The sequence below is a fragment of the Naegleria gruberi genome (genome assembly GCF_000004985.1).
Source record: "Naegleria gruberi genomic scaffold NAEGRscaffold_1, whole genome shotgun sequence".
Classification (NCBI taxonomy): Eukaryota; Heterolobosea; class Eutetramitea; order Acrasida; family Naegleriidae; genus Naegleria; species Naegleria gruberi.
The window spans coordinates 315,446-328,704 of record NW_003163326.1 but is presented as its reverse complement, the minus strand read 5'-3'; the positions used below and the strand labels follow the sequence as shown (position 1 = coordinate 328,704).

The window sequence follows — 13,259 nt, the reverse complement described above, 5'->3', positions numbered from 1 at the left end:
CTGATATGGATTTTGATTTAGTGGCAAAAATAACTGAAGAATACATGCAAAATGAGGATTTGGACTCTAATAATGATAACAGTAATGATCTTCCTTCACAACCGTCATCATCAAATGAAAATAATAAGGCAACCAATTCCTCAAACTCTTCAGACACTCCTCCTAATACACCAATAACATCTCAAAAATCGACATCTTTTGTTGGTAGTAATCAAACAGAGGGTGATTCCTCACCAAAAGTTACAACACCACCACAATCCGAAACAGTGGATGTAAATAGGCGATCACTAGACAAAAAAACAGACATACCCATTCCAAAAGAAAAGACAAATTTCAAAACTTTAAAATCAAAAATATTTGGATCAAGGAAAGGTTCTTTTGTTGGAGTGTTGGGGGAAATATCTAAGGGCTCTTTTGCATCAAACAAAGATATTACCGAAAAGGGAGAAATATCCAAGGGATCTTTTACAAGTACATCAAGCGATCAGGATACTGTTGATCAAGATGATGTATTTGCAGATTTTGCTGTTTCGAATATTGTGTCTGTTGCTGATTCAACAAATTCAGACACAAAGAATAAGATTAAATTCGAAAAGGTCACTACTATGGAACCTACTTCCCCATCTCCAACCACACCTACCAGTAGAAACAGATCAATGAGAGGTACCTTATTCTTAAAACGAGATTCTATTATTCAACAGGAAGATGTGCCAGTTAAACAAAAAAGAGGAGAGTTGGAGGCATCTATTGAAAGTAGTATTTTCACTGGTGTTGGTATGGGTGATGTAAAAGTATTAGTAGCAGTTGAAGGTATTTTAACAGGCCAAACTACGAAAAAGAAAAAGGACAATGTAGTTTTAGTGATTGCTAGAGATTGGTGTGGATCATATATTGTAGTGACACTTAACAACCCTAGAACAGGGCTATCATTTTCAGGAACAGCCAGATCAGTGGTAAAAAGTTATTCTCTTGCTGACAGTTTTTCCATTAAGGTATTAGAATCAGGAAATAATGTCAAATTTGAACTTAATATTGATGGAGATAAGGAGATCTTTATAATGAACCAAAAATCTTTGAAAAAGTTTCAGAAAGGACTTAATTTGGCGTTTTCAAAAATCCATGAAAATGAATCAGATGAAGATATTTTGAATATGAGACTTGCAAGTGTTGAATTTGCTGAGTCAACTTGTCCATCATCCTTTAATCCCGAAGATGTCCAGAATTTGCTATCAATCGCTTTTGATACTAAAAGAATATCCTTAGACGATTTGATCAATCTAAGAACTATGATAAGAAAGTCTCAAAATCGTAAGGCTTTACTACAATCACTTTGCTTAAGATTGGACAATACAAACCCTAATGACGAAAAGGAAATTTCTTTAATACTGGATATGTTTAACGAATCAGTTATTTGTCCTGTTAGAAGTGATGGGGGTTTTGAACTTAAAATACGAGACAAACTATCACTTTTGATTGGAAATATGAAAGACGGTGAAACATTGGAAAAAACTGAACTATTAATTGACCAAACACCACTTTTAATGCCTATTTTGGATAACTGGCAAGGAAGGGGAAAACTACCTGATGTACCATTTCCTCCAGAGTTCTTGGACGGTCCTACCATTGATATTGTTTTTGGAATGCTTTTTTATACTGACACACATATTTTGATGGATAACTGCAACATGCTTCCTTCTGAGAAGCTCAGATATCCATATACAACAGTTTCAAGTTTAAACACAGACTGTTCAGACTATCAGTGGCTCCTAGATCTAGGAAAAAATTGGTCTGAACACATTTCCAACTTAGAAGATCCACCAGAAAATATGTTTCCAAATCTAAAATATGACATGATTAGAGCTACCAAAAAGCTGAAAGGCTTATTTAATTGTGATCTTGGTTTATTGTATGATAGAATTGTTGATATTAAGGAATCAAAAGTAGCCATGTTGATCAGTTGCAAATATATTGAAGACAGATCTTCATTTAACGTGAAGGATTACTTATGGGAAGAAAGATCGGTTTTTGAACACAGATTATATCAAGGTCTAGGAATTATAAATCATTTTAATGAAAGAATCGAGAGACTATCTAGTACCTATTATGGACCAAGATTTGTTGAAAATATAATAAGTTTTTCCAAACAATTTCAAGCAAGCACAAAGCCTCTAGATGAAGGTTTATATTTGTGTTACCTGAGATGGTGTTGGACACCAAAAAATAATATTAGGTTACTAGTTGAGGAAAACAAGAGAATGATGATACCACATGTTAAACTTTCAAAAGGATTAATAGACAGACAAAAATGGGAATGGATACAAAGTATTAGATTAAGAGAGAAAATTGGTTATCCAGTTGAAAAAGACCCACAAAATCAAGTCAATTTAGAGACCAATATTGACCAATACGAAAAATTCGAACAAAAATTCTGTCGAGGAATGCTTGAGTTGAAATCATCTCTTGGTATTGAAAGTTTAGGATCTCTTTATGATTTGGAATTTATTCCAATGGACACTACAAACAGAATATTTCTTATTGTTTATTGTGAACAAGTTGAAAACGAAGATGTGCTCGATACATGGGCAGGAAAGTACATGTGGAGATCCTTTAATACTTTTGAAAACTTGAATTCATATTGCTTTGTAGAGTTGGTATCTTCACTCTATAAAGCAAATGTTAACAAGTTTGTAAATGAATACGATGGCTCGACCATTGACGAAATAGCTAGGCAAGGATCGAATGATAAACAAAATATGGTTCTCAGAGCCCACAAGACATGGTCTCCTTTTAGATGGTCTAATAGAATATTGCATTGGTCAATGAAAGGAAGCTATTCAATAACTAGTACTTGTACAACAGCAACACCTGAAAATATATCGGTTAGTGTTAAGGATGCAGCTAAAAATGTTTCTGGTTTGAATGTAGAACTCAAATCTCTTATTATCAGTCTTTCCCAAAAATATACATTCAATGATCCAAATGCTTGGGATTCAATTAGTGACACTATATTCAAAAAGACAAATAGGGCAAATAGAAGCATTAAAGTTTCGTCAACACCAAACATAGCCAAGAAAACTATTGGACAAACAAATACTGTGAAAACAAATCAAGTAACAAAAGAATACGTTCTTCCATGCACTCTTGATAATTTTATTGATATTGATGCAGTACTCAAACCGACATCTAAGGACGTATGTTCAAACATTGTTGGAGAAATAATTGAGTTATCTTTGATGAGAGCAATTGATTGGAGTGAACAATTGGTTGTATTTGATGTTGTAGAAGAAATGATTGGTGTTGTAGAGACATTGGAAGAGGTTAAAGACTCAGTTACTCTCTTTGAAGAGGCTGATTCCTATATTGAAATCTTTAGAGAAGAAAGAGAATTTTACCAACTTACATATTTAAACATGTTCCAAGAAGTTACAGAAAACTCAGAGCAAGACAGTGAATTTTTGAAGCAAGCCGTTTCAGAAGCTGGAGCAGCCTATGATGGAATTATAAGAAACTCTGTTTCTTTATTTCACTCGTCAATGGAAAATGCATTAGCCATGTTAAACTCTGCAACTTCTGCACAGGATACTTTTGATTTGGTGTTGGATATGGAGCAGTATGAATTGTCTTTGGTGGAGTCAGAGAAAATTCTTGAGAAGTGTTGTAACAATACCAAGTATCTCGATAAAATTAGTCACCTCTTTGATGAGAAAGTTGAGATTGGTGGACACTTAGAAGAATCTGATATTAATTCAATGATTACAACATCAAGAAATGAATACAATAGATTATTAGACTCTATGAAGAAAACAATGGAAAGAATGAAAATAAGTAATCAGCAACCAACACTTGCACAAGTCCCAATAATTCATTTACCAACTATTATGCATACAGCCAATATTTCAAAACAAGAAAAGGGGTTTGAAAAATCTTCAACCTTTATTACTGTGCTCTCAATAGAGAAAGTTCCATTTGAAGTCTCAATCAATGAAACCAATCAATGGAGGTTTAAACCCTACTCATCAAAAACACTGTCCAATACCCTATCATTTGATTATCCTTGGGATATTGTTGAAATATTTGTAAATTACTTGAAAGCTAAATCTGCATCTTCCTTCCTTATTGACTTACAAGTGCAAATTGAGCAAGGAGAAGTTCATTTAAACATACTCCAAAAGTTTGCCTCTGAAAATGATTTGCCATGTATTTACCTGCTATGTAGTAGAGCTTTAGAACCAGACATTTATTCTCTTACTGTAAGATTGGTTAGGTCATCCCTCAACAAATATAGTCTCCTTGAATGGTCTCAATGGGAGATGGATTTGTCATTCCTTAATGATTGTGATATTTTATTCGACATCTTATACTTTATTAGATACAAAGTGGAATTTGAGGCTTCAGGTATGCATTGTCCATCTTTTTCCCAACATGAAGATTGTTGGAAACAATACTATGGAGAAAAGAGAATAACAATGTTCTTTTCTAATACTAATGATTTCTTCAGAAAATTCTATCCTGAAGAAGCAGAAAGTGTGAGTGCTGCCCAAGAGAAATTCAAACAAGAGGTTCTATCTTGGAAAAAGAATGTAGGAAAGTTTGTAAAACATATTAATCTAGAAAATGTACACTCTGTAACAGATAAGGAAGTCAAAATTATTGCCAACTGTTGTCCAAATCTTGAAATAATTAATTTACGGTCTTGTAGGGTTACCCAAAATGCTGACAAGTATTTAACATCATTATGTAAAAATTTGAAAAAGATTAGAAAGTAAAGAAGTTTTTGGATGGTTAATATTCTCTTTTATTCGTGATCAAATCTCATTTGCAATTCCTTTTTCTTAAATCCACATCTCTCATAGAATGAAACATTCCTTTCAGAGCAGTCCAATATGGTTTTGTAACAACCCTTTTCTTTGGCAAATTGCTTACATGCCTCAATGACTTTAACACCCAAATACTGACCTCTTACAGAAGAATCTACAACTACATCCTCGATATGGCCAACTTTTCCACAATTGTGTACAAATTTCAATTCCACAAAAACTGTTGCTGCAGCAACAATCTTTTTTGAAGTAGGATCTTCAATCACGACTATTCTATAAACATCGTTGTCCATTTTTGATAAACGATGTGTGAAAGCCTCCTTTGAAATATCACCAACAGAAGTGAGTTGCGAAAGTAATTGCAAATATCCCTTGTCAAAATCATCATTTTCTATTGGTCTGGCATTAAAAACAATGCTGTTAGGATCGGTATTGCTTGTTGAATTAATCTCAACATGATCATTGTCAAACCCGATCAGATGCGTTTTCAGCTGGGTTAGACGTCTCTCGATGGTTGTTTCTTCTCTCTTCATTTTTTTTATTAAAAAGGCGCCAAGATTACTCTTTCAAAAACTGTTCATTTCAAAAAAAAGATAAAATTGGGATAAGGATAGTCCTCTACATCTTCATCGACACCTACTGGTCATGTCTGTTGTAGTTTCATCATCTTCGGGATCTACACCTCATCAAGCAAAAGTTGGAGTACCCCCTCTCAATCTTCATCAAATTAATAGTGTAAGGCTCTCTATACCATCCCCCGCACAAACTCCAACCTCTTCTTCTGATACCTTCAATACGTTAAGCGAGCAATCCAATCAAACCTTCTCCCAACAAGATGCTTCAATTGGTCCCACTGAAGAACTGTGTAAGGAAAATGTTCAACCAACCACTGTGCCTAATAGGCCTGTTTTTAAGGAACGACCATACTTGAAAGAAAAGAAACAGAGAACAATAGGTGTGAGGGACAAAATGGCACTTTTCGATTTGTACCCACCCTCATTGACGGATGTCGATAGGAAAATAGTTAGCGAAGACATGATTAACATTTCTAGACCAATCAATACACAAAAATTCCTTCTAAAACGATTTCCAATGTTGAGACACAATCCTGAAAAAGATAAGAATGCAAAGGGAGGAGGTTTTGTAGAAAGGCCTCCTCTCTCTCCCACTGTCAGAAGTGAGCAACAAGTTTACAATCAACAAGTTTTTACCACAACTGTGGACCCATCTGCAGGATTGGATGTCTTGCCAAAAAGTGTACAAGCACCTTTTGCCAAAGAGCTTGGAGCTCTCAGTTCCAAGCTCCATATACCCCAGTTACCTCTTGATACACTAGACATGTTAACAACAGATGCATTTGGAAATAGTTTGAACAGTGTAAGGGTAAATTGGGTAAAAAGTGAAGAAGATCTCACACGATCAGTAACCTTAACTTCCAGATCTGACGCTGTTTTTGCAAGATCATCTTTCAACAGAGTTGCTAGTGCTGGTGCTACCAGGAGATATAGTGGTCTTAAAAATATTCCTAGCTCCAAATCTCTTCCATCAACAGCAAGGAAGAAGATAAGAAACTTTATGGAGGAAGCTTCTAATAGTTTTAGCTCCAAGCTGGATGACAATATGTCCTCAAAATTTCATACAATATCTTTAAATGATGAAAAGGATGAGGATAATGATTTCAATCCTAATTCTGAAACTGAACAATTAATTTATGACTCATTAAGGACTTCCTACTATTTGAATCTGAAGGAAGAAAAGGCAAAAAGAAAAGGCCAAGAAACAATAACTATTGAGGAGCACGTTAAGGTGACTAATGATATTATATTCAAAGTTACATCAGCTTTTAAAGAAAAAGTTAAAAAGATTCAATTAAGTATGAGAAAAGAAATTGAGAACATAATGAAAAAGTATTCGAGCGAGCTTATTGGAGTAAAGGAAGATAGATCTGATAATATAGTTAATAATTTTATTAAAGATAAACAAATAAGAAGACAACTAGAGGTATGTTGAACGAGGTCTGAATTACTGATATAAAGAAGAAATTAAAAGAACAAATGGCAGATCTGAGGAAAAAATATGATGATGCCAGTAATTTAATTAATGAAATGTCTATGTATAAAGAAAGATATGAATCCATGAAGAAAGAAATGGATAAAATGATTAATGGAAGACCTGCAAAAACTGCAGAACAAACCCTTTCTAAAATAATGTCGAATGATGACAAATTATCCAACAAAGAAAAACAGGATTTAATGGCTGATTTCATTAAACACTTCTTTAATGAAGATGGGACCTTGAATGAAAAAGCTCTTTTTGAAATGTTTATGGTTAACAAAGAGCTTCATGAAAATTTATCTAGAACTAGAGACACTGTATCTTACGTAAGTACATAATAACTGATCGAGAAGTTATATTTTTTCAGTTGAGAGATCAATTATATGAATATCAAAAAAGTAAGGGTACTGCCCAAACTTCTCCACACCAAAAGAATCCTTTCATGTTTTTCGACAACTCTTTAATCAAAAACCAACAAGAAAAACAAGTGCTTCAGGGACTAAGTCAAGTCAATGCGGAAGAAAGTATTACAACGCCTACTCAAGTTGATTCGCATCTTTTATACGAACTTAGAAATCGTAATGATTATCTGAGAAAAATTTATGATTCCTTAGCTCAAAAGGTTGCTTCTTCTGAGAGGGTGGCATTCAGAATTAAGGTGCTCTACGAAGGTGTTGAGAGATATACTAAGTGTTGTCATTGCAAAGAACCAACGCTTCGACCCAAGATATTTACATGTGGGCATGCCTTTTGCACAAAATGTTGCAGTATCGACAAAGTCAAAAAATTGGATCATGCCACCAATTCATTCCATTACCACTGCACAGAATGTAGAGAAGTTTCTGAGGAATTGATAGACAACAAAAACCTAAACGAGCTTCTAAATTTTGCCAATGAAGTAGAAAGTGAAATTGGAAAATTGGAAAAAAGTATTCAAGAAGCTTTGCAATTATCAAAGATAGAAAAACAAAAATCGTTTAAAAAGTGATAAAGTTTACTTTTGGTGATCGATATATTCACTTCCGTGTTCAGAAAGGTGAGCAGCACTCGTCTTAGCATCAAAGAACATATCACTAACCTCAGCAATATCCTCAATTGTAACTTCCTCTCTACCGTTAGTTCTGGCCAAAATATGGGCAGGTGTCAACAGTTGAGCAGCATATCTTAATGAACTTCTATCACCAATTCTTCCTAATTCATCCAAAGTACCAGGTGCTAAAACAATACCCTCAGTCTTTGCTCTGATTGCAACAATTTGGACTACCTCTTCGAGAGTGTAGGGAGATGTCTTGATAATTAAAAGTCTATCTAACAAGTCAACTGGAATACCATGTGGTGAAATTATTTCTGTTCCTCTAATCTTGGAATTTCCTCTATTTGTAGCAAAGATGACTATTGGTGCCAGTGTTGATTCCAATGCTCTATTCAAATAAGTAAAGCATTCTACATCCAACATGTGAACCTCATCAATAAATAAAACACCTGGAACTAACTCAGCTACTCCTTGATCAATATACTTGTTTACAATTTTGTTGACCTCATTTCTCAATTTTTCGGTAATTTCTGTTTTTTTAGGTTTCATCATAGAGTTCATTACGCTAAACATATCGTGTCCTCCTTGCGGTCTTGCATTTGCAACATCCAAATCATGTAGAGTGACATCTTGGACAACATCTTTCTTCTTATGCACGTCACCCTTTGGAATTGGAACATACTCCTCAGCTTCTAAATCATGTTCAGAAATATATTCATCAGATCTACCAACACGTTTCACAGCACCACTGTTTGCTTCAATATATATGACATCACCAATTTGAACCTTTTCTTTTTGAATTGATTCATAGATAGATGGATCTAATCTTAGTGTTTTGGTTCCCTTAGTAGTCTTCAAACCAATTAATACATGTTTTATCACCTTGCTTCCGTAGTTTGTACTTAATTCGTCTTCTGCTTCCTCAGGTGTCAATTGAATCACCACACCTTCGTATACTTCTTTTTGTTCTTTTATTCTAATTCCTATACTTCTTCTAAAATTTTCCATAAGAATTTCAGTCTTTTTTACTTCTGAAGAATAAACTTCAGATCCTACCATAGGACAAAAAGGTACTTTCTTTCCAAGCTCTTGTGAAATTGCGAGGGAAATAGCTGTCTTACCTAATTAGCCATAATAGTAAACGGTATTACTGTGTTGTACTTACCTGTCCCAGGTGGGCCTGCTAATAACAAGGCTCTTCCGGCCATCTTTTTGGATTTAATTAAATCTACAACAATACCAGCAGCTTCTCTTGCTTGTTTTTGTCCAACTAAACCTGCAGTAATATCCTCCAATACATTTCCGTTTGTTTGGTCAAGACCGAGTCCTTTTGATGATCAATACAAAATATGAACACTATAGTCAGACTTACCTGTAATATGTGAGTGTGCAGCTACTCTTAGAGTTTTTTCAGTAGAAGTGACTTCTTGAATTTTTACAGCAGGCATGATATTTTTTTTGTTGTATGGAATTTGTTGTATGTTGGAAAATTTTAATATCATCAGAATATTATTTTTGAATATTATTAATAATTAAAAAAATGAAGAGAAAACAACCATCAAAAAGTACGGGATCGGAATCAACCGATGATAGTGACAATGAACACGTACAAAGTGAAAACACAAGAAAAAAAACAAAAACTACAAGATCTAAATCGAAACAAGTTTATGAGTATAAAAACGGAACTCTCTCAGTGAAGGAGGAAGCTAATAAGGATTATGACACTTATTTTGATGACTTTAAACAAACTTTGGAGCAATCTGTTCATATTGCATTTGAAACAGACTACAAACCTACTCAATTCTATGTCCCACAATTGGGTGATGATATTGTTTTCATTAGGGATGGGTATATCTCCTATTGTGAAAGTGTTACAAAACACACTGTACTTCCATTTTTTCTAAAATATTTTCAAACTAAACAAACACCTAATGGATTTAAGAGGGATGTATCTAAATTTCCCCCTTCTACTAGGTGTATCATATCCAAAATCGAATACAAGAATGTTTTCATCACTGAATTGGATAGTTTAATATCAAAGTCACAAAATGGATTAAAACCAAGTAGATTTAATTTTTTTACTCTAACACTCACAGTAAAAGAAATCATGAAAGAGGAAATTCTCAACAGTACTTTGCCTTACTCGGTAAAGGTTGGTGATACTCTTAATTTTGATTTATGCTATTCGGATTGTAGGCCATTCATTATCACATACGAACACTATTTGAAATCAGCACAATACTATAAATCACTCAGAGATAAAATGTCAATAACTATGGATTTTATTGATGCCACTACAAAGCTACCAATTCCCTACACTGGTTTAATTCAAGAGATCAAAACTAAACCTAATGAACCTCATTGCCTATTTGAAACCTTGCACATCTCATGGGATACAAATGACACGGAAGATATTAGTGTTTGGGAAATCAAAGAAGTAGAAGAAGAAGCGAAAAAAGTACTACCAAAAATAGATCCTACACTTGAAACAAAAGTAGCACAAATTTTAACAGATTTCACAAATTCTGAATGCTCAAACCTTCCATTTCTTCAAAATACTCCCCATCCAATGCTATTTGCTACTGTATCTGGTAGACTACAGAGTCATTTCTATAGGAATGTGGATGCACTGATATCAGATTTATCGCACATAACTAAATGTGTAAAACATGAAGTGGAAAAAGTAACAACAAAAAAAACCACAAAGGCAACAAAAGCAATGATAAAATTTATGGCCGATGTTGAAAGTTTATTGCACACAAAGAAGATTACTGAACTATCTCCGGGAACTATGTCATACGAAATTCCTGTTTCGATTACACCCCCAACAGTTTCCCAACCTACTATTGAAAAGGAAGAACCAAGAGAATCTAGACCATTGTCCAAAAAAATTATTAACTCGGAGGATGAAGAAACAGAATCTTCTGATTCAGACAATGAGATAAAGTCAAACAGAAAACAGTCACCAAAAGACAGTATCCCCCCTGTGCCTGTTAATGAGCTAAACACCACTCGTATATTAGAGACTCCTATTAATGAGTCTGAAAAATTCCCTAATCCAATTACAGATGTTAAATCATCTACAAGTGTATTAATACAGACAACAGCCTTTCATGACATTCCAAAAATAGCAAAGAAAACCAAACCTGAAATCAAACCTCCTTCTCCAGTTTTTTTGGAAAATAATTTAGAGAATAATACACTTCAGCGAGAGGTTCCTGAAACCCAACTCCTTCAACTGTGCAATCTCCTCCATCAACATACCCAAGTACTCAAACAGTTCAACCAATGCAATTGGTACTTCCTCCACCTCTACCTCCAAGTAGTACCTCAATATATCCAAGTACTCAACCAATACAACCCAGCACATCATCCGAGGGTCCTATTGGTATTTTTTCTCCTTCTATGGACATTCCACTGCCATCTATTAAAAAGAAAGGAGAAGATAAAGTTAAGGATGATAAGAAAATGAAGGAAGATAAATCAAAAAGAGAAGATAGAAAAGAGGAGAAAAAAGAAAAGAAAGAAAAGAAAGAAAAAAAAGAGAAGAAAGAGAAGAAAGAAAAGAAGGAGAAAAAGAAAGAAGAGAAAAAAGAAAAGAAAGAAAAAAAGGAAAAAAAGGAAAAAAAGAAAGAGGAAAAGAAAAAAGCAATAGAAAATGAAAATTCAAATTTGTCGTGTATTATCAAAATTCCAACCATCATATCACAACATACAGATGAAACAGTAGATTTGGCAAGCGTGAAAATTCCAAAACGTAAGAAAGAAACTGAAGTTGCACCTATTCTTATTGAAGAAACATCTTCTAACGTTGTACAAAACTCAGCACATGAACAGATAGATACAGATAATCATGCCAGTATGAATATAGTATTTGAAGATCTTCATGTGCTTACAACCACCAATCCACCAATCCAAGGATCCATTCAACCTACAGAACCTCAAAATATTGATGATGGTACATTTTCAAATGAAATAGGTGGAATGGATTCTGATATAACTGTATATATCCCTCCAACACTACAAAAACCAAGAGCTCCTTCTATTAAACTCAGAGCTACTAAGACGCACACTTCTCGTCTAACTAAAGATGAGATATTCGAAACCGAGGAGAACAGATATTATAATGAGATTGCTCTAAACATACAAATAGAAAACAACAAAATTAGAGTTAACTTAGAAAAGAACCAAAAATTTGATCCAATACAAGCCGAAAAAAGAAAAAAATGGGTAAATCAGTTGAACACTCAATTCAAAAATGTAGGAACTACTAGTAGTTCTGAGCTCATTTCTCGCGCATATGGAAACATTTTAAAGAAATCTAACAAAAGTATGAGCCTTAGTCTTCCAATATTCTCTACGAACAAAACCATCTCTGTTTCAATGGAAAAAATACCGATCCAATTACCTGATCAAATACCCAAGCAGTTATTTATTAACAAACATGGAAGCATTCTATTCTATGAACAGAAACGACATGTGACAGTTGACCATATATTTAAAGCTCCAATAACCTATTACCAATTTCACATAATAAGACAAGACTCAGATATGATGGAGGATGAAAATCAAGGAAAGATTGTATTTAATGTAAAATGTGATACTACAGAGACAGAAAGAATTAAATTCTATTCCCTTTTTGATAAGGTAGTGGAGGCAAGGACTGTATGCAAAAATCCAAAAGCACTTTTTCATTTCCCTGAACCACAAAAGTTGTACGACTTGAACGACAATTTTGGCTTTATGGTAGATAATGTGTTTGATTGGTTCATCGAAGGATTTTACTTTAAAGAAAGAATTGGGAAAAATCACACAATTTCTCCTCATGCTATTTATTACATTGCAGAGTTTGTATTTATGGAAAACAATACTGAGATATCCGTAAATTTCCAATAAAGTGACACTATATAGTTTCTCCAACTAGTTGTATGAGGATTGTTGTGATTGTGCTCTATTGCAATAATCATCTATGTTTTCGCATGAAGAGAGTATTGGAGAAAGTTTCGATTTCAGATCGGGTAATAGGCTGGTTTGAATACATTCCATAAGGAAATCATTCTTTTTCCTTAGTTCCTCATTCATATGCCTTACGTGATTGTTATGGTTTTGTATTTCTTGTAGAAATTGCTTCTTGATTTGGAGGTAATCTTGTAATTGGGAAAGACAGGTTTTTTTCTTCATTAAATTTTCATCTTCCAACTCTTTTGATAAAACAACGTAACTAGATTCCGTTTGGCTAAGGACTGTGCCTCTTTTCATATAAACTATACAATCACTCAATTTATGTGTTCGATCTAGAGCATTCAGTTTTTGTCTGACCCCTCTTTCTTTCAAGTAATGGCTACATTCTTCCA

General features: G+C 34.1%; 6 protein-coding genes across 6 annotated transcripts; 4 read left to right on the top strand and 2 right to left on the bottom strand.

Moving 5' to 3' along the window:
* Window positions 1–5: 5 nt before the first annotated feature.
* On the top strand, window positions 6–4,766 carry NAEGRDRAFT_61205 (uncharacterized protein; the record flags this gene model as incomplete). The annotated part of the gene is made up of 1 exon (XM_002683369.1): window positions 6–4,766. The coding sequence occupies one exon, from the start codon at window positions 6–8 to the stop codon at window positions 4,764–4,766; it is 4,761 nt and encodes a 1,586-aa protein (XP_002683415.1).
* Window positions 4,767–4,795: 29 nt separating this feature from the next.
* On the bottom strand, window positions 4,796–5,350 carry NAEGRDRAFT_29070 (acetyltransferase; the record flags this gene model as incomplete). Its single annotated transcript, XM_002683024.1, has 1 exon — window positions 4,796–5,350. One exon carries the CDS (start codon window positions 5,348–5,350, stop codon window positions 4,796–4,798), a length of 555 nt encoding a protein of 184 aa, XP_002683070.1.
* An 85-nt stretch (window positions 5,351–5,435) lies between these two features.
* On the top strand, window positions 5,436–6,827 carry NAEGRDRAFT_77699 (uncharacterized protein; the record flags this gene model as incomplete). The annotated part of the gene is made up of 1 exon (XM_002683368.1): window positions 5,436–6,827. Exon 1 carries the CDS (start codon window positions 5,463–5,465, stop codon window positions 6,825–6,827), a length of 1,365 nt encoding a protein of 454 aa, XP_002683414.1. The 5' UTR covers window positions 5,436–5,462.
* A 137-nt stretch (window positions 6,828–6,964) lies between these two features.
* NAEGRDRAFT_77698 (uncharacterized protein) lies at window positions 6,965–7,421 on the top strand (the record flags this gene model as incomplete). The annotated part of the gene is made up of 3 exons (XM_002683367.1): window positions 6,965–7,198; window positions 7,240–7,316; window positions 7,352–7,421. 3 exons carry the CDS (start codon window positions 6,965–6,967, stop codon window positions 7,419–7,421), a joined length of 381 nt encoding a protein of 126 aa, XP_002683413.1.
* A 430-nt stretch (window positions 7,422–7,851) lies between these two features.
* On the bottom strand, window positions 7,852–9,360 carry NAEGRDRAFT_56438 (uncharacterized protein). The gene is made up of 3 exons (XM_002683023.1): window positions 9,278–9,360; window positions 9,071–9,232; window positions 7,852–9,026 (listed from the first exon to the last, which is right to left on the bottom strand). Exons 1-3 carry the CDS (start codon window positions 9,351–9,353, stop codon window positions 7,867–7,869), a joined length of 1,398 nt encoding a protein of 465 aa, XP_002683069.1. The 5' UTR covers window positions 9,354–9,360; the 3' UTR covers window positions 7,852–7,866.
* Window positions 9,361–9,445: 85 nt separating this feature from the next.
* Window positions 9,446–12,801, top strand: NAEGRDRAFT_61201 (uncharacterized protein; the record flags this gene model as incomplete). Its single annotated transcript, XM_002683366.1, has 2 exons — window positions 9,446–11,145; window positions 11,175–12,801. The coding sequence occupies 2 exons, from the start codon at window positions 9,446–9,448 to the stop codon at window positions 12,799–12,801; spliced, it is 3,327 nt and encodes a 1,108-aa protein (XP_002683412.1).
* Between the last annotated feature and the right edge of the window lie 458 nt (window positions 12,802–13,259).

Excerpts from the sequence above, each read along its gene's own strand:
- NAEGRDRAFT_56438 (XM_002683023.1), bottom strand. The coding sequence starts at position 9,353 with ATGCCTGCTGTAAAAATTCAAGAAGTCACTTCTACTGAAAAAACTCTA. Across the intron at positions 9,233-9,277 it reads TGCACACTCACATATTACAG|GACTCGGTCTTGACCAAACA; the intron begins GTAAGTCTGACT and ends GATCATCAAAAG. Across the intron at positions 9,027-9,070 it reads AGCAGGCCCACCTGGGACAG|GTAAGACAGCTATTTCCCTC; the intron begins GTAAGTACAACA and ends ATGGCTAATTAG.